Raw genomic sequence first — 21,117 nt, forward strand, 5'->3', positions numbered from 1 at the left:
TGGATGTTGCATATGGACAACCATCACCCTCTGCCAGCTTTGCAGTGAAGTGGAGGTAATTCCAGCCCCTCCTATTTTATGCAAGGTTATGATGTCTCTCTACGATTGGTAGAAATTAGTATTTCATAGAGCCACAGAAACATAGGTACATTATGCTGAGTCAGAAAGGTCTACTGAACAGCACAGATCTGAGGAGAAAATGAATGGTAGAAGCACAATTCTAAAGTGCTGGTGCTCCCATCATTCAGCCTGGAGGTCCAGCACCGAGGGCCTTCTGGCGGTTCCCTCCCTGCGAGAAGTAAGGCTGGCATTGACATTAGTAATGTTTCAGTATTGGCTAAAAACATAACTCCCTTGGAGGGGGTGGATTCTACTCTGCATTTGTTGCATGCAGCACTGTTTCCATTCTGCTGCAGTTTGAATAACTGTGTTATTTGTCTCTCTACTGGCCATGGCAAATTTACACATTTAATTACACAAATTATCTTGTGATTACCTTAATCCCACCCCATTCATTTAAACGCAAAGGAAACACAACGCATATGGGAGAAAAGTAAGCAATCATTTGCAGACTGAAAGCAGTAACAGCAGTGAGTTCCAACTGTTATTTGCTGGCCTGATTTTCCTTTTGGACATGAGATAAATAAGCAAACACTGGCAATTTCAGCTCCTGTTTCTGCTTTCACCTCTATTTGCTGCCATTCCTATTATACCATGGGCTTCTCTCATTGATGGAATGGCAAGAAGAGCTTCCCCTGGCAGGTCTTAGTATGTGAGCCATTTGACATCACATTTGATTCACCCAAAAGCAAGAGCTCCTGCTACTCACACTTTACATCTGGCAGCCAGGAAGTATATTTTGGATCCATAGTGGGGCTAACTTACTGTCTCTTGAGTGTGTCATCTTTTAAACCTCTGTATCACTGAAATATCTGGCATTCTGCTTTCAATAACAAGGCAGTCCAACATGAATTGAGTTCCCATCCGCCCTATCAAATTACTATAAAGTTTTGTTTTGTTTTTACAACAGAAGGTAATAGCAAGCACTGCATAAATGGATTTCACGATTTGACATTCAGCATATCTATTAACTGGCTCTTAATATTCTCCACCCTTAAAATCTGAAACAGCTCCCCTGTTAATAAATGCTTGTGCAGGTTCAGCCCAAGTACTTTTTAAAAGGATTTGTACATTTCTCCCCATTTAGGTAATTTTTTTGTGCTTGCTAACATAACATAAAACATGATCTAGACAAAGCACTTAAGTTGCACTAATTTCAAACGGAGAGACCTAAGGACATGCTAAACTCTCTTGTTGATATCAGAGGTATTTAAGTGCTTAAGTGACTGCATTATGTTCATAGTAACCAGAGCGTCCCAGTAGGTTCATTTGGTTACACTCTTCAAACAAACACCCCTGAAACATGCCCAGAACATAGTTGCTTCAAGAAAATTTTAGGCCTGGGAGGAGACTCTTCATTGCCTATTTAAACTATCATCCATATGTAAAAGAATTAGAACATGAAATACCTTTATTTAAGTTTAATGAGCTATATACTGGAAACCTACGAGAGTAAAAATTATTTTATTTTTTGGAATGGCCATCTTTCCAGATTAAGTAGGAAACAAAGCAACTTGTATCAAGGAAACCAAAGAAAAGCTCGGTGCAAACAAACAGATAAAGAAATGGGTGGGCCTGCTAAGATAGGAATATTTATGTTCCCATAACGTATTGTCGGAGAGGTGATCAACCCCTCTGACTCAGAGAAAGAGATAGATACATGAATGAAAAAGTCCCTTGATGCAGAACTGTGGGTTTATAATGTATGTCACCCTATAGCTATAGGGATGCCAGTATGTACACATATATAAACATACACATAAACTGTACATACAAGCCGTGGACACACAAAAGAGGTTTTTGTTCATTTTACTCATTTATTCAAACCAGATTTAGATGTTATTTATTTTCATGAGTTTTAGACAAGATCTTTTTTAGCACATTACAGAATCCCGGAGGGGCTTCCTGTATTAAAGACAAAGTCCAGTACTGTAAATGCTAAGTATAGTAAAGCAGTGTTTTTTAGAAATACTGCCAAACATATTTGAATATGCAGCAATCAGGCCAAGAAATCTTTATGTTGGAAGCTAAGAGCAAAACTGGCAGTTTGGGTTCTCATCTGGCTCATTTGTTTTCAGGTCTTTTGCTACCTTGCAACAACATGACCTAGGCTGGCTTTACATCACAAAAATCTGAAGCCCAAACTCTCTATACGTTTTGCATATATTCCATCCCATTAGTGTCACGGCATGTAGAAATCATATGTTTCTAACAAGATTATTTAGACTTTCAGCTTAAATTCTGCAAATGCCTATCTGGGGGTTTTATCACACAGCTCTGAGTAGTACATCAAAAACAATGTGGCTTTATTTTTTGTTTTTAAACGCGTTCCAGCTACTTCTCTTCCAAGAGCACAGCTTTCTAAAAGCATTTTACAGTGTAAATGAATACAGATCGCTAAAATCACTATGGGAGCATTAGTCATTTTAGATGAGGTTTCTGAAGCCAACAAAGTTTAAGACATACAACACCCTGCTTCCTAAATCCGCTGAAGATTTGGAAAAGAAAGGGGGAGAGAATGTTGTCATTTCTTTTGGGCTCAGATAGATGAAGAAAAACCTGGAGCGAAGAGTTCACTGTAATGCAATTTTACAGCTCTCCTGCACCCATTGATGTGCCTATGTTTTAACAGTTTACAGAAATTACTGTAAAAATAAATTCAGTACTTATGTTTATATAGTACTTTCTTGCCAAAACTTCAAAAACACCTCAGACAGTAAGCACTGAAATATATTCTTTGCTTTCCCCAAACAACTGCACATTATGTTGCTCTTTGAGAGGCACGGTGTTGATGCTACTACAGTATAGCAGCAACCTAAGCAGCAGAGGAGGACAAGGCTGATATGAAATGCTCACAAGCTTCTCAGATCCCAGGGGGTTCGTCTGCATAATTTCCGTGCTGGTTTAAATGGACTCTTCTGCATTTGAAAAACCTTTTTAACCTCTTCTGATCTTATTTGCACTGCTCAGCAATCATCTTGCTCTCAAAATCCTGACAAGAAGGTACAAATTGTTACTGACTCAGCTCGCACCACCGCCCATTTTGCAAGCAGTTTGTTCATTCTTTACTGCACAAGGTTTGAAGGGGCAGCGAATTCAGTTAACAGTGGGTTTTCAGTTAACAAAGGTTGGGGTTATCCATGTTATCTGTCCCTCACCATCAATTATCTGTTGGAAAAGGAAATACTATATTCTTTTGATTCTGTACTGTTACCTATATGGAGCCATTTACCTAGAAACCCCACCCAAACATCACCTCTGGATAGATGGCTTTAATAAAGCAAGACTTGGGCTGAATGTCACTATCATACCTATACACACCTAGTCCATGCTCTGGAAATGCCTCCTGGATACAGCCCTTGAGTGCTGCCATATTCACTGGTTCAACAAACGGGGTTATTGCATAGAACAGAAAAGCAAGAAACCTCTGAAGAAGAAGAAATATTTATACAGTATTCCTTTCGAAAGGAGAGATCTTGGAACATTCTTAATCGTGTGTGTGTGTGTGTGTGTGTGTGTGTGTGTGTAGGGAGTGAGAGAGATCTAGTGGTCTCATTTTTTGGTTTACTGCTCATTTTCATTTTGTATTCCAGTTACATCATAAAAATTTACAACCAATGCATCGCAAATACTGGAATTCAATTATCCATTTGGTTTTATTACTAGCCAGTCTCATGTGCTTTCGTTGCCTGGTAGAAAATGTGATCAGACAGGCAATGAAATCCACAATCAATCACCCCGGTGTTACAAGGGCATGTAAGGCTTTCATATGCTTGCTTTTAAGTACTGTTGATTCCATCAAATAAATCAGGGGGGACTATTTTGTGCATGATAGAATTTAAGAATTTTTTTGCCACTATTCCCGAGGTAGTATTCTCAACTGGAAATGGATAAGATGGTCATTATTTCCAAGTTCATCTCCATTTACAGCAGAAAAGACCAACGATGATTTAAAAGCGGGCATTTCTTTTATCACTGTGAAGCTCACTCCTATGAATGCTTACTCTGCGGTAAATTCCACTGGTTTCAAAGAAACTTTGCTGTACGCTTATTCTCTGAGATGTTCATGTGCCATCTGGTTGATTTCTTAATCTACTGGCATTACAACTTTGGTTGAATGTAGTGGGGCGGGGAGAGCTTTTGCACATTAAGTTTCTTCTCAAAATTGAGAACGCTTAAATTGAGCTTGCCTAATAAACTGGTCTCTTGTATCCCTCTGTACACTAACATGGGAGTAAGAGCTACAGTACTTAGTGGTATGTCCCAGTGGATAGCAAAGCTGTTCCTCTGTTAAAGCAAAATACTGCCTAACAAACACATTGCGGCTGTAACTTTCATTTAAATGTTTACATATTTAGATTTCACATAGCCATTTTGCTTCAGTACCAAAAGCCTAGCTAATATTTCTGTTAAATATTCTCAAAACAGTAGGCATCAATGATACAATATTAGGTAACTATGAAAGAATAAGAGACAGTTGTTTTTTATTAAGCAAGATAATAATTGATTATTTCTTTTGCAGCCAGGAAAACAGTTTGTTTACAATTGTACCAAACTGTTGCCAAGACCTTTGTGAAAAAAATCCACTTAATGGTTTAACATGCTAGTAGCAGTTAGAAACAGCATATTGCTGTTTATCCATATCTCATTGCTCAGTCACAAGAGGGCAAAATTTGACAATTCACATTCAATAGTGCCATCTAGTGAAAATATATAGTTGTAGCCACACATATTTGTATCCATACAATTAATATAATCTATGCTGCATGCGTAGTTATTTACTCTTAGATCAATTTAACCTTTGTCTCTAAAAAGTAATAAAGCCAACAAAGTGACCACAAAGAAGATAAATCTTAATGGGTTGAGCTGCTTGGTCAAACCACAATCCTAGCTATTGGGAATATGTTCTGCAGTGGAAGGCCACTGTTCTGTGGTTATTAGCTACATGAATGTTTTCTAAAGACTGTTCTGCTCTTCAGTGCTTCTTAACTATAAGAATCCAAAGGAATAGTAGCAACTTCTTTGAAGATTTTTGATGAGGAAATATCTGCTTGGTCAAAAAATAATAATTAAACTGCCAAAACATTAAATTTTGCCCACGTATACACAGTAGGGCTTAGGGTGTGTTTCAGACACCTTACAATATGGTGTTTGTCAGGGAAGCATTTAGCTCCTTCTTCTGATAGTTATAATTAAGGCAGGGTTCTATTAACCCTGAAAACAGGACAGTCTTTAGGAAACAGTCACACAGCTAATAGCCTCAAGACCAGTAATGGTAATGGCACAGTTTGACATGCATACCACAATCCTAAACAAACCTTAAGGTAAAGGTAAAGGATCCCTGACAGTTAAGTCCAGTTGCAGACGACTCTGGGGTTACGACGCTCACCTCATTTTACAGTCCGAGGGAGCTGGCGTTTGTCCACAGACAGTTTTTCTGGGTCATGTGGCCAGCATGATTAAGCCGCTTCTGGCGAAACCAGAGCAGCACACGGAAATGCCATTTACCTTCCTGCCAGAGCAGTACCTATTTATCTACTAAACACTTTTTGGTGTGCTTTCGAACTGCAAGGTTGGCAGGAGCTGGGATCGAGTAACCGGAGATCACCCCACCGTGGGAAGGCAGTAATTCCCACTGAACTCAGACCATACACTTCTGAGCAAGCATGCTTATGGGTGAACTGTTAAGCATGCAAAGCTGATCTAAGTTACTATGTTTGAAAGATCAGTTGTATATAAAAAAAGTGTTTACAACATGCATTTTCATATTACGACAGGCTCTTCTCTTGCCTTCCTTAGCAACAAATATGCAGCAATATCCCCAAGCTCTGAAATGCAGTATCCCTATTCAGAATATCCCCCTTGGTAGGCAGTCAAACAGTAACAGAACTTCTCAGTAGTTAGCACTCACCTGATTTGGATTTTTGACATCACCACTGCATTTTGATAAGTGAGATTAGATAAACAGCTTTGGCTTTGCAAATTTCACAGAGCCGAGAACCTTCAGATTGTTCTTCTATAGTACATTAGTGAATTTCAACATGAAAATCAGCAGGAGCTAATTCACCCCAAACCCCATACAACAACAAAGAGAACTGAAGTGGATAAAGAAGATGTTGTGTGTGCTAGTGATCATCATTATATAGTTCCTTAATGCCTCATTAGTCCTTCAAACCCAACCAACAAGCTAGTGAACCTGAAATAATGGTATATAATCCACTTCAATCCTTTTGGCTACGTTGGACTTAGAGGGTTAAAAACAAGTTATGAGGACCATATTAAGGGAAGAGTGGAAAGGTTTTGGTTTAATTAAAAATGGGAAGTCAATTACCAACAGAAATCATTTCTAGAATCAAAGGACACGCATACCAAAAATGCTCAAACACCTCTAAGTAAGGTAAGCACAAGAGAAATTCTGTGCCTCACCTATAACTTTCAAATGCAATTTCATCATTCATTAATTGCGGAAGAGCAGTGATGTGGTGGTGGGAAAGCAGGAGAAATGTTCAGCACTGCACTTGTTTCCATAGATAACCTAGCACAATGGCAGGCTTTATTAGGTGTTTTTTAGCTGGCTGTCAGTGTTGAAACAATTGCCTCAAAAGACCCAGGAATAAAAAGGACACATTTAGCCATCTGTGAAATAAATTATACAGAAGTATCCCACTGTTTATTTTTATTTTAAACATTTATAGGTGTTTTCTCATGTCAAACCTCAAGATAAAATAACATTTTAAAAACAAAGCAATAAAATACATAGCCCCCCTCCAAAAAAGTAGTGTCTACTGACATTGAGAAGTCATCCAGGGCAGCTCTTCCTGACAGATACAGGTTTTACAGACACCAGACAACTAAATTCAGGCCTTAGTATGATTATCATTCCACAGCCTAAGGAAATTCCAACCCCAATCAGTTCCAGACAACATGGTAGATATCCAGGAATGATGGCAGCTGTAGTCCAGCAACATCTGCAGGGACACAGGTTCCTCCTCTCTGGGTATCATTTTAACAATTCCACTTCTGGAAACTGATGTGTTCACCTCCCACAGGAAAGGCCCATGTTCTTCTAGTTACTTTATGTTGCCTGTTATGCCCTCTGGAAATCCCAGGCGAAACAGCCCCTTCCTGAGTCCAATAGTTTCTCACCAAGAGCAACTAATCTGTTTGGCCTCAGCTTCAACCTGTTTGCGCCCACCCATTAAAAGGAGAAGTGTAATTATTCAGAGGATGTAATGTGGTGGGTTAAGAATAAGAGATGAAGAATTCCCTCTTTCTAATCTCAACTCAGCCATGAACCCATGGAGTGGTCAGACCACAATATCTTGGCCTCAATACATTCGCAATATGGGAGAAGCAATTTGGTCCTACAACAAATTGGGCCTTTCAAAATAAGTAGTGGGCTGATGTGATAGCACCATATGTGATAGCACCATAAAATGCTATATAAATGCAAAATGTAATTATTAATACTTGCTCTTATTATGAGTCAAAAATGTAGTGAGCAAGTTACTATACAGGGCTCAATTCCCATTTCTTGAACTCTAGTGTACTAAAACTTTCTGAAACCAGCATGTAATTAATAGCATATTAATAATATAACCCTCTGAATGTCTACTTAGAAGAAATTCCCACTGAGTTTCAATAAGATTTCCTTTCAGGTAAATCTGAAGAGATTTAGCCCCTTAATCTGATTCTGATTATCTTTTAGGCTGATACTGCAGCACAAATGGGGGAAAAATTAAATGCCTATTACAGGCTGAGATTGATATTTTTTTCCTTTGTATGTAACTATAATTTATCCTCTCTGCCTCTCTCTCTTTCCGCATTGATATTTTGTAAAAGCCACAATTGTTCATAATCCAGAGAAGAATTTGGGATGAAGGAATCCTCATCATTCAAATTTGCATCCTAATTGATTCATAAGTCATACAAAAACACATGTAAACCAGACAATCCGCAGCACAAAGCATTTTCTGTAGTAGAGGGAATCACAAAGTGGCGTGCAGGTACATTAAAACAAATGTTGAGCACAAGCAAAGGCAGAGTTAAACGCTTTAAATCCCTATTGATTCTAATGCTTAATTTGCCTGGATTGTGCCCACTATCTGTTTGGGGGGGGGTTGTTTTGCCTTTTTTTGTTCATGGAACTGGAAGAATATGGGTAACTGCAAGGAACAACTGAAGGTAAAGGCTATCAGTGGCCACACTGACTATGCTCTGGCTCCACAGTCAGAAGCAAAGTACTTCTGAATACAGTGGTACCTCGGGTTACATACGCTTCGGGTTACATATGCTTCAGGTTACATATGCTTCAGGTTACACACTCCACTATGCCAGAAACAGTGCTTCAGGTTAAGAACTTTGCTTCAGGATAAGAACAGAAATCGGGCTCTGGCGGTGCGGTGGCAGCAGGAGGCCCCATTAGCTAAAGTGGTGCTTCAGGTTAAGAAAAGTTTCAGGTTAAGAATGGACCTCTGGAACAAATTAAGTACTTAACCCGTGGTACCACTGTACTATGCTGGAGGGAAGAATGATGTTGTGCCAGTTCCTGCTTACAGGCTTCCTATAGGCACCTGGTTGGTCACTATGAGAAGAGGACACCAGACTAGATGTTCCAGCAGGCTTTTCTTACATTCTTACCTTTATATCATCAGTTGCTAAAGTTGCCATTTTTCACATTCATTATGGGAACCGATGCAACCTTCACAAGAACACAATTAGGAATAGTGTAAGCAGGCCAACTGGAGCTGCCACCCGACGCAGCTAATTTGAGATTGACGTGAAAAGGCAGCAAGTTGTTACTTCGTTATTAGTATGAGTAACTAATTGTTTATTTCAAGGCAGGTCAGGGAAGAAGCACTCGCGGAATGCTGCCTCGTTTGCCCAAATAACTTGACCAGCCTTGAGTCCTACAGACCTTTACTTCGAACAGCTCCAGGCAGCAAAATGTCTTGGGCCAGCCTTGAAGGTAATTAGTGTTCTCTTTAACTACAGCTGGGACAAACCTCCCCCTAACTCCTTTCTCTGGGGTGCTTGCCAAGATTACAAAAACCTCCTCCACTGTCACTTTAAAATATCAGATTTTAATATACACACAGAATTTGAACAAAAAAAATAATTGCCTTACAGAGGATATATTTAATAGGATGCTATTTACAGCAAATATACCTTCTTTTAAAAAAACAACAACTTGCATACACAGATTTGTGGGGAAGGGGAGAGAGAGAGAGAGAGAGAGAGAGAGAGAGAGAGAGAGAGCATTCCTCTACCACTGATTAGTTTAATACTTTGAGCCTGTCCAAAAGAAAAGAAAAAAAAGAGACACTAATGAACCTAATAAAGAGGCTGGACTTAGAGTGGCTGTTAATCTGTATAACTAACTTCTCAAGAGGGGTGGGGGAAGCAATGCTTGGTGTCGATAAAACATTTCCTTAGTAAATTACTACTGGCTCCAGTGAAAGGCATTTACAGTAAACACAAATTGTCTGCAGAGCATCTGTTCTGTGGAAGAAGGAACTTTGCTCCATTAATAACTTCTAAAAACCATGCAAAAAATAATTTATGCCAGCAGCTTAAACTCTGTTATCAACCTTCATCATTTAAGCTGATCAATTTCAAAGGATGACAGAAGGCAAAGTTTTCCGAATTTTAATTTTAAGAATATTTTTATTTATTTAGATAGAGAGACAGATACACAAATGCATGCGTGAACATACTAACACATACCACTGTCCTCCTTTTACTTTTTCATATGAGGCCTGGATTAAAAATTGCATATAACTGTGACATCAGATTCTGATTTTAGTAAGAATGTATTAAATATGTAAAAAAAAAAAAGTATATACAGAGACAGTGTGTGAGAGCATATGTATATATAAAGTACTTGGTGGAATTTTAACATCAGACTTTACTAGAGATTTAGTGGGACTTTGCCGAAGGCAAGATTTTAATAGCAATAATAAAAAATACTTAATGGTACTTAGGGCAAAGCATGTGTGGTCACTATGTTTAAGAAAGAGTAATACCAAACATCTGTGCTAGATTTCCACATGATAAAAAAAAAAAAATATCGCCAGATTCACTAAGGTTCTCTGAGACTCATGGACAATTAAAAAAACAAAACAAAAAAAAACCCAGAAGGGAGATGTGATAACTGTGTTTTAGAAATAGAAGTCAGTCATCCTAGGTTTTGTCATCGGAAAATCCTGTGGTTTGTGTTTAAATCGTTTCAAGTGCTGGGTTTGGATGTGGGAAGCCCAGGCTGAGATCCCCACTTAGCTATGACGCTTACTAGGTGGGCTAGAGAAAGGCTTTAGCAAACCGTCCAAACTACCTCACAGAGGTAGTTGTGAGATGAGGAAATCATTCTGAGCTCCCTGAAGGATGAGAGAAATGTAACCAACAAAATAATCCAAATTGTTTTTTGTTTTGTTTTTATCGCAGTTCTCTACACTTATGCCTTGTTCACCTGCAAGCCAGCTCTCTTTTTAACATTTGTATACCAGTGACTGTGCACATTCTGTGAATAATAGTGGACCTGAATCTAACTGCAGTGAGTCATTACTAAATCCCACGGAAACTACTGGGTCATGTTAGTCATGAAATTGTTGTTGTGGTGGTGGTGGTTGCTGTTGTTATTAAACACACAGAGAGAGTATGCTATGACAGTAGAGTTATTTATTTTGTGGCTTTTATCGATTCACATACACATTCCATGAAAATGAAATGGCAAGAGTGATTCTCCCACTGGCCACCACTGTGGGGGGTACATATTTGGATCTGTGCAGAATATGGATCCTTCATGAGGGTCACGATTCAGACATTCAAACGTGCTCCTAAAAGAACTGATAGTTGAACAGGCAGGGTTCTTCTTTTTTTAACAGCAGCTCATCCACTTCCAGCACCAAACTTTTAACCCCTTCCACAGGCCCCACCCCCCAAAAAATCTGGTTTAAAAACGACTTGCAGTACCTTGTGTGTAGGAAGGAAAGCTGCTATTCCAACAAGCTATGCTAGGATTTATTTTGGATAATAGCATATTTCAGTAGGTGCAACTTACTCCAGCAAGCCATGACCATCTGAGGAGCCGTCCAAATGATAAGATTGTGGGAAACAGCAATGTCTTCATTTTGAAAAGAGTGTAACTGAGGTAAGAATATGCAATGTGATTTATTCACATGAAAGGCAATGGAAATTCAAGAAATTGAGTGCTTCGTCATTCAATCTGCTTTCTTTTCTGGGGCAACATACACGTCATGAAATGCAAATGTACACATTTCTTTGGAATCATCCAAATGCTCATGATGCCAGTGTTTTTGATTCATCTGTCTGCTCACTTTAACACAGTTCTAAAAGGAGACTATGGGTGGCATTCAACTAAGGTATACACAGATTAGGCCCACTGAAATGAACGGACATCTAATTTGGGTGCAATAATTTAAATGTGTCTAATCTTGAGTAAAACATAATTGAAAATCACCCTACGCCAAAACCATTGGAGTTAAATTTAGAACACTTTCCAAAACTAATATTTGCTAGCAATATTTTGTATCCAGCATTTTGGGCCCAGGGCAACTAACAACCATTGTGTCCTGGCTCCCATGATGTATTGTAGAAAGACAGTGCTGAAATGTTAAAGACGGCTCTAAAAACCTTTAAAACTACATCACGTGAGTTCAGATCAGAACAATTCATGGTTCACCAAATCCCTCCTCCATCACTACTTCCAACATAGCACACAGACTTCGGTACTAGGGTTAGGAACCACATGCAATGGAAATGAGCATTAGATACAAATGCCCTTCTCCAATCCCAGTGTGGTTGATGGACTTGAACATGTCAGAAGCTTCTTTTAACATTGCACCAAGCTGACTTGCAGAATCAGAGCTTTCTAAAAAGGGTTCTGGGTGCAGCTCTGCCTCCAGCTGCTTTGCATGTGCTTCAGTGGATTGGAGTCAGCATCTTCACACTGGCAATAGGTGGCATTTGACCAAAAATTACAACACAGGGACAAAAAGAATCCCCATCATTCCAACCTGAATTAACCATAAACCAGCAACAAAACTACTACAGTAGGCAACATTAAAAAGTGTTAGTATTGTTAGAATTTTATTAACCAGCCCATGTTTTTATGATGTAACTTGGCTTCTATAGAATTGAATATCGGTGCCAAAGAAAAACAACCTATTTAGTACACCATGCAACAAGGAGGGCTTGTGAACTGGGACTGTCTGAAAGACATGACAAGCAAAGAGGGATAACAACTTGCTGCTTCACGTTTTAATTTCAAATGATGACACACCAAAAATGCTTAACTGGGTGCTCTTAGAAATGAACATGCTTTGCTTACCTCTCTAAGATGGATGTTCTCCTTCTCTTTCTGGTCTAAAATCACCTCTAAATGATTAACCTGAGATTCAGCCTCAGCCATCCTTCGCGTCCGTTCGTTGTCATCGTCCATCCCTTTGGACGGCAAGCCTTTGCTCTGCAACATTTCTAAGAGCTTTTTGATGGATTCATCTCTGGCATTCAGGGTCTGCTTCTGGGTTTCAATTCTCAGCTCCATTTCTTCCAAGGTTTTCCTCAAGAGAAACAGCTCTTTCGCCTGCCTGTCGTGCTCAGCTTGAAGCCTCCGAAAGTTCTCCTCCGTAAGCTCAATGGTGAAATGCTCAGCACCGCGGTTTCCACTTTCTTGTTGAAGGAGATGGTTAAGGTCTCTCTGGGTCCGAAGCTCATCTTGGAGTGCCTGAATAGTTAGCTGAAGGTGCTGCAAGGCAAAAGGAATAGCCGAGTGAAGATTTATTCAACGGATCTACAAAAAATGCAATGCCACAATCATTAATAAAACTAGTGGTGAAAATCTAGCGGTGTGCAAGTGATGTTATTTTGCAATGGACCTCCTTGACTGCTGTTAGAAATCATGAAAAGATGGATGCAAACACACAAAGACAGTGCCAGTTACAGGTACCAGTAATAGTGAAGAACAAATCCTAAGACAAGGAAGTGAAAAAAGGCAGTAAGTAAAGGATGTAGATGTCAAAGAGTGAGACTTCCGCTAGCAAACACTGCATCTGCTGAGCCTGAATATTCAGTTTTCAGGGTTTTCTTAGACATAAAGTCTGCTTCTTCGTACAGTGCAATTGTGTAAGTTATTAGTGCTAATCACTTGGTATGAAAATAAAGGAATTAAAATGTTAGATGACACTGCTAATGAAAACTATGATCCAGTTAGTTTAGGAAGTCAGATTACTGTATCTATAGCAAGCATATAAAATATCACACATTAAGCAATACTGCACTTTCCAAACAAATTGACTGCAAAGAGTGAACAAACCTTTGTTCTCCTGGCATCCAAAAACTGAACAGCATGGGAAATGAAAAAAAATGAAGCAAAATCAACATAAAGTTTAGGTGCAAGCAAAGGAGATTCAACAGAAAAGACTAAATTTAACATAAAGTACAGTGAACAGAAAAGAAAACAACACTTTATACAAGACAGTCACAATTTTACAGTATTTGCACACACACAGAGACACACACACACACACATACATATATTTCAAGCAGTCGAAACTATACTCTTAGAGGTAAGACAAGAAGAACTTGGTCTGGATCCAAAAACATGACCAAATGAAACAAAAAATTACCTTCTACCACTGTCCTGCAAATGTCCAGGCAAGTGTTAATTGAAAAGTTCAAACCCTGGTCGACTTGTATTAGCAGTCCTTGTTAAGTAAGAGATTGTGCAAGGGTAACGACATGTATGAATTTAATTTCACCTTTTCATGCATCATTCTAGTACAAGATGCAGAACAGCCCTTCCATCTGTAAACATCTGTACCTAGAAACGCATCTTTGGATCCAAACCATGGTTCATAAATTGTATACAATAAGGTTTCCAGTCCTCAAAAAAGAATTACAAGATGGTACATTCTCTTGGGACTGTACTACCTCAAAATACATGTTATGACTGAGTGTTCCTCAATATTTTCTGTCCACACAGACAGCTAGAAAGTCAAAAGAAAGAATTCCAGCATAGCCTTTTCTCTGGCGTACAGGGAAATTTCAATATTGTCACCCACCTGCATCCTGGCAGGTGCTCTACCATGTGTTATTCTTGGCCATTAAGCAACATTTTATAAAGCATCCATTTATATTTCACTTCCTTTTAGTCATCAATAGTAGGGTTTCTTTTCCATACAGCATGCTCTTAACCAGTGGTTCCCAATTGGTGGTCTGTGGAGCCCAGGGGGATCCGCATAATGTGTTGAAGACTATGGCACCATCCACATAACAATAACTACCATAGAAATATCAAAATTTTAAAACGTAGGGGGTCCATAGCTTGGCTTTTGAAAAATAGGGGCCCGCAGTACTTAGCTAACTGGGAACCACTGCTCTTAACTATTCTTTTCTTGCTGCTGGGTGTGTTAAGTCACTGTCTTAACCCCCTTGCATTGCACCTGGAACTTGACATATATACACATATACACAGGCTCCACCCACCCACCAACATACGCTCACACACCTGTGTCAATTAAAATGTCTGAAAGGTGCCTAGGAAATATATTGTTCACAGTACAGACCAGGATATGGACCTGTAAGCTCCTGTGCATTCACAGGACTTCAAATATGTGGTGGCTGGAGGCAGAGCAAACAGGGACTATCCAACCTCTCTCCCCCTCCCGGTTCATCTGTATCTATGGTCGTCAAGGGACATCTCTACTCCCTTCAGAACCCACTTTCTATGAAGTATAATATGAAGAAAGCAGTCAAAAACAGAAGGAATGTTTGAGTGTGGTTTGCTTCCACTGCTCCCATTTAGTGTGGAACTGCCACTCATCATTCACTCAGTTCTTTATAGGACATCTACATAACATTGTCACTGGATAATAGTCTTCGATATTTATCATGTCTCAGAAAATTCAGAAGAGAAGGGGATGGCCCTCTCCACAGATGGGGATGGTCCTTGGTGCTTCTCTTTGATCTTGCTCAGGGGGTTCTGACTCGCGCAGTCATTTGTGAGGGCCCTATCACCATGTCTGTTTGGAGGGGAAAGGCTATGTTTCATCTTTAAAAAACGCACAGTAACCTTACAGTGTACAAGGGAAACAGTAATTAAGAGAGACACCCTGAACTGCCTACATCTTGGACAGGGTCAGGGGAGGCGACCTGCTGTAACATTGCAAGAGTGTGGAGAAACTTGCAGAGCCTTTATCCAGACACAGAAGAAATGCAAATCAGGATGTATATTATTTTTTTGCCATGGAAAAGCTTGGAAAGCAGGGAGCCTATCACTATATTGCAGGCTCCGCCACAACCCAGTGCTGCTGTGAGCCAGCAGCTCTCCCCCTTCGACAGCTCTAGAAAAATCAGGACCAATCACCACACTGTCCTTCTCCAGCCTCCAGAGCAAGCAAGGGAGGCTGCTGGTATGGCTCTGGATAAGGCAAAGTTCCTTCCATCCCCCTTACATACCTAGGCCAAATGCTATATAATATATTTTTAAATAACTATTCCCATTTCCCATTCTTCAACAAGTTTATCTGCTTAAACCCAATTACTTCGATAAACGCATCTTCCTAGATCAAAGATCAGGTACCTGCACCCCTCCAAATACTGGGTTACAAATCCCACCATCTCTGCACCCTGGCTGTGCTGGCAGGGGCTGATGGCAGGGTGCGGAGCAAGGGGGTGCAGTAGGTGCGGACCGCCCCAGGTGCCACCACTGAGGGGGGTGACAAAATGCTGGGCGGCACTCACCGTGGGGCCTGCAGCACGTGTAGGCTTGGGCCCGTGCAGGCTCTGCATCTGCCCACTGCCTTCCCCCCAGCTGTAGGGTTGCTGAGTGGGAGGAGGCAGGCAGACTCAACGGAGGCCCTGTGCTGCGTCCGACCCCTATGGGCGGCACGCCCCACCCCTGGGTGCGACACCTCAAGCACCCAAGTGGCTTCCTCCGCCGCTGGCTGATGGGAGCTGGATTCCAACAACATACAAAAAGCCATAGGTTCTCCATGTCTGCTGTAAGCACTTTAAAAAACTGGTTAAAATTTTAATTTCCACAATTTCACGTTAATGAACTATTGCAAAGAACCATGATTTTTTTAAAAAAAGTTTTTGGGTTTGTTTTTTGTACAAACACACACCTAAAAGACAGTGCTAACATGGTGCTGAGTGGAGAGAAGAAGAAACAATGAAGTGAAGCGCCTGCTTCACATGTAAAGAGAAGGTTCTCTGTGTGAAAAGGGAGTGCGTGGAGAACACTGGCATGAAGCTTGTCAGTTTCAGCCACTGCTTTCCTTTATCCTTTTGGTGAGATGGCTTGGGGAAACAATTAATTAAAGCAATAGCTTCAGAATTAAAGTGACTATGAGGAATAGGGGAAAGAGAAGGGGAAAATGCCGACCACACAACTATCTCACACCCACTGTGGGGCTGGAACATAGTGAGATGCACACCTTAAATGAAAGGCTGTGTCTCATGAAGTGTGGAAAGTCAACTGCAATCACGATGTCATCGCAGCTTACGACGGAACAGCAACAAATGAGCAATTCTAGGAGCTGCCCATCTGGCAGCATCCTGTGACATATAGGTAGTTCATAGCCATTTTGGTCTATTAGATTAACACAACACGATGCACCAAAGCTCAAAATATGGCCTACCAAGCAAGAAAGAAACAACTGAAAAATAATGGGCAGAAATAGGCAAACCTTTTCTGAGTTCAGAAGAGGGTGAAATTGCAGCTAAAGGCACTCCAAAGAAAGTGGACGTCAGCTTTAATTCAAACATGGAAGCTAATGCACTTGATTTAGCTTTCGTGCAGAGGCAGATGAGACTGCTTCTATGCTACCAAGTGATTAACCGTCAGTCACATTTATTTACAACTCCAACATTTCAACAATGAAAATAGGGACAGTCAGGTGAATTTCTAACATGTCCCTTACATGCCGATCTGGTTGGGGTTTAATGCTTAGTTATGATTTAGGGACATGCCTTAGGCTCAAGTGCAGCTGCAAGGAGATTAGACATTTTTGCTTCTTAACCATGGTTTATCATCAGGTCCAAATCTAAAACCATGGTTAAGGGCATTGGCGTTGCATCCCGTTTCGCTGCTTGAGGCAAAATGGCAAATGCCTTCCTGCTCCGCTACCACTGTCAGCAGAGAAGCAGTGCCAGCATCAGGTGAAATCTCGCTCATGCATGTGAATTTACATGTAAGTAAACTAGATTCAAGGCAGACCTCTCAAGAGATTCAACACCTAGAAACCTGAACCAAAGTTGACAACTTCAAAAATGGGCCTAGTGCTCATGAGAGCAAGCTCATGCACTTTTCAAAATGCTGAATTCCAAAAGGCAAAATTTGGACGATTTTTATGTGAAGCAAATTTCCAAAGGGGGAGGGGGCACATCTGCACAGCGAGATACTTTGCACTTCCTGTCAGTGAAGGTTTCATCACAAAAACCCACATGTGGATGACAGATTAGCAGTGTAGTCCTCAAAGGAAGTGCCTTACTTCTCACAGGGATTAGTGGTAGCCATTCACTACTATGAAAAAATTTAAAGGGTTATGCCAGAGGTCTCCAAAGGCCCGAGGGACTCATTTATCTGGCCTGCGGGGGCTCCCGCCGCCCACTGCCATTGCCCACTGCCCTGCGTGGCTGCCCACTTCTGGGTTGGAGGAGCACCGGAAATAGCTTGTGCGCATGTGCAAGTGTTTTTTCCGGCGCACATCCGGGTCGGAGGAGGCCCATGCACATGCACACAAGCTATTTCCGGTGCTCCTCCAACCCAGAAGTGCACCGGAAATAACATGTGTGCACGCATATAGGCAAGCGCTCCCCCACCCTCGGGCCCGCCGCACGATCTGCACTGGAGACACCAGCCTGAGGCACGGTAAGTTTGCTGATCCCTGGTGTATGCAGAGGTACAACTGGAGTGGAGCTACCATTGCATTTGTGTTTTCTCTCTGCACTTCTCACATATAAAAAGTGGCACAGCTTGAAGATGCTGCCAATTTTTCATATGACCAGGCACACTTCTTAGCGTTGGAATGGCCTGAAACACTTGATCTAATAGTAATTATGATAAATGTAGTAGCATTCAATTATGCTCTATCTTAGGCAATTCAAATTGTGTGAGGAGGGTGGGATAGAGGGACTCAAAATGAGTTATAGTAAGTATCGGAAAAAGAATTGTTTACTTTTTCTTCTACAAAAGGTAAAGAGGAAGTGAAAAAATAGTACAGATACAGTGGTGCCCCGCAAGACGAAAAACTCGCTAGACGAAAGGGTTTTTCGGATTTGCGTTGCTTCGCTAGACGAATTTCCCTATGGGCTTGCTTCGCAAGACGAAAACGTCTTGCGCTTTTTTCTTAAAACCGCTTGAAGAGGCGCAGTTGCGACGGACCGTGCTTCGCAAGACGAAAAACATCGCAAGACGAAAAGACTTGCGGAACGAATTACTTTCGTCTTGCGAGGCACCACTGTAATAGGAGTTAGTGTGCAATCTAACAATGTTGGGTTTCTATGAATTATCTGACTTAAAAAAGCACCTAGACTTCAATCACTTTCAGAGATTTTGATGCAATGAAATTACAGTCATACCTCGGGTTACGGCCACTTCAGGATGCGTTTTTTTGGGTTACACACTCGCCGAAACCTGGAAGTACCGGAACGGGTTACTTCCAGGTTTCGGCAATCGTGCTTTGCACATGCGCAGATGCACCACCGCGGGTTGCAAATGTGCATCCCGCGCGGATCACGTTCGCGACCCGAGTGTCCACTGTAGTACACATAAACTGATTTATTTATATATACTCAGATGTATGCCCAACAGAGTTCAGTGGAACAAACTCCTAAGTAAATATGCATATTTTCACACTCTTACACCATTTAGTGTGAAATTCTACATACCTTTTCCTGAGAGTAAGCTGAATGCAGTGAAACTTACTTCTGGGTCGACACACAAAGAATTAAACAGTCATTTTATCCTATGGGACAATTCCCCAGCCCCAAGGCTGCAGCTGTAATCACACCTACTCAGGAGTAAATTCCACTCCAATTCCACTTACTTCTAAATGTGTTCAAGGACTGGTTGGCACCTCTATGTACTACATAGTCCTAAATATGTGACGTGAGACCAGAAGGTAATTTGGTTTGTATACAGGTCCGATGAAGAAGTATATCTACATCTGTAGGAAGACACACAGATAGGTTGGAAGTTTTATGCTGGAATATAAACATCCTAGAGATAGATATAATTTAAATAAATTAAATAAAGACGCATAATGTACTAATTAGAAAAGTTAAGATCATAGATCCTAAACTGTTTACCTGACCATTTTACTAAATAAAACAAATTTGAAGCTGTTCCTTCAAAAACAGAGTTACTCACATTCTTCACTGCATCCCCAATTCTCTAGTTGCGCATACTGAATATACCAATATCCTTTCTCCAAAGAATCATTCTGTTTGGATTCCAAAAAGCCCAAGTTCCCACAATTCCCTCATGTGTCTTCAGAATAACAGAAAGCCAGCCTCAGCATTCCCATTTGAGTTTGGATTCCCAACTGTCTCTTGTCTACAAAAAGCTCTCAGAATCTGAATTGCAGAGTTCACTGCAAGCAGCTATTCTGAAGTCCCTGAACGGAATCCCCGGCATTTATTTATTTATTATCCCAGCAGCAGTTAGACCTTGAACAGAACATTAAGAAAGCTTAGATGCATTCAAACCCCTTTAAATAGCAAGCAGGGGTGGTGTGGGGGGTGGGAGTAAATCCCAGGAGAGGTTTACTAGTGAACATTAAAGGACATGAATTTACATTACATTCTCCCTAGCTTTTCCTTGCCTGATAAAAAGCAAAACATAACACACTCTTTGGGATTATTCCTATTATTTACATAGTAATTTGAATCAAACTAGTTACTTTTTTAAAACAAAAAACAAACCCTATTTGGATTCAGAGAAGCATGTGTAGAACTCTGCTCATGTGATGGGATCAAAAAACTGGCAAGATTTGGCAGAGTTGCCTTGCCGATTCTCACAACACAACTTTGGATCCAAGTCAGAAAATACTTTCATATGGAATAAACAGAACTTCATGTATTTATATCATTGTCAGGGAACAGGGAAAATCAGAAGCAACAGGAGTGTCCTCCGGTCAGCTACACAGGTCTGCTACTGTGAAGGAGGAGCTCTCTCCTCAGAAACCTGGTGACAAGGGTCACTTTTTTGTTGTTAATAATGTGTGCTTTCCTGTCTGACTAAAGAGGCTTCTGCAGCGGCTATTTTCCAGAATTGCCACCATTCATTTACTCCACAGTTAACGGAGAATGATGGCATTGTCAATGCATTGCATTGCACTGCATTGCATTGCAGTCTTTTCTATGTTGTCATGGGACGCAGAATATGCTATCTGTTCAAAAACTAAGATTTTTCAGACACAACAGAGCTCCTATGTGTTTAACAGATCCTTAGAAGGGAGGTTTCTGTTGTTGTTTCAGCTTCTCTCAACATTTTTTAATGGGGTAGGCCAACTTGTGCTTGCCAAAAATTCCTCTGCAGCCATCGAGAAACAGGAGGGCTACCCTATATTCAGTGTAGTGTATGATAGGGAATAGTTGTATGGATTTTTCATTTTGTGTTATTGATTCTGCAGGGATGGACCTCAGAAATTCTACACTCATGTAGCCTCTAAATAAAAAAACATTTTCCGCAATGGAACTTAAGGGGGGCTCAGGAAAAGGAAAATGTGTTAGTAGTAGCATGTGTGGTATATATAGCATACAAAATGCAAAACAATTCTACTGTTCTAAAGGACATTGGCCACATATAGGCACCTTACTGTAATGGGGGAGGGGGGGAGAAAACCAAAGTATATGGCCTGCTTAGCCTAACAATTAAGAGTGGGGAACTGCATAACAATATTCAGCTATATTAGCAGTTGCTAATCAACAAGATTTTGAACGAGAAAATCTGACATCATTCAGTACCTGACA

At 40.6% G+C, this 21,117-nt stretch overlaps 1 protein-coding gene and 1 long non-coding RNA gene across 12 annotated transcripts in view; one reads left to right on the forward strand and one right to left on the reverse strand.

Moving 5' to 3' along the window:
• The window catches only part of ERC2 (ELKS/RAB6-interacting/CAST family member 2), a 529,811-nt gene that overhangs the window by 427,131 nt on the left and 81,563 nt on the right, over positions 1 to 21,117 (reverse strand). For 6 of the 11 annotated variants that reach the window (XR_014216008.1, XR_014216009.1, XR_014216010.1 and 3 more), the window contains exons 3-4: positions 13,454 to 13,477; positions 12,470 to 12,886 (exon numbers count right to left, since the gene is read on the reverse strand). Coding sequence is in view for 3 of the 11 variants with exons in the window: in XM_082209374.1 (XP_082065500.1) it covers positions 12,470 to 12,886; positions 13,454 to 13,477 (441 nt within the window). In the remaining 8 variants the exon portion in view is untranslated. The remainder of the gene's footprint in view (positions 1 to 12,469; positions 12,887 to 13,453; positions 13,478 to 21,117) is intronic. The other 5 variants (XR_014216005.1, XR_014216006.1, XR_014216007.1 and 2 more) reach the window with 1 other exon arrangement.
• LOC309525531 overlaps positions 1 to 21,117 on the forward strand; it is a 382,776-nt gene that overhangs the window by 118,367 nt on the left and 243,292 nt on the right. The gene's annotated exons all lie outside the window — the stretch shown is intronic.

Source organism: Podarcis vaucheri (genome assembly GCF_965113315.1).
Source record: "Podarcis vaucheri genome assembly, chromosome: 2".
NCBI lineage: Eukaryota > Metazoa > Chordata > Lepidosauria > Squamata > Lacertidae > Podarcis > Podarcis vaucheri.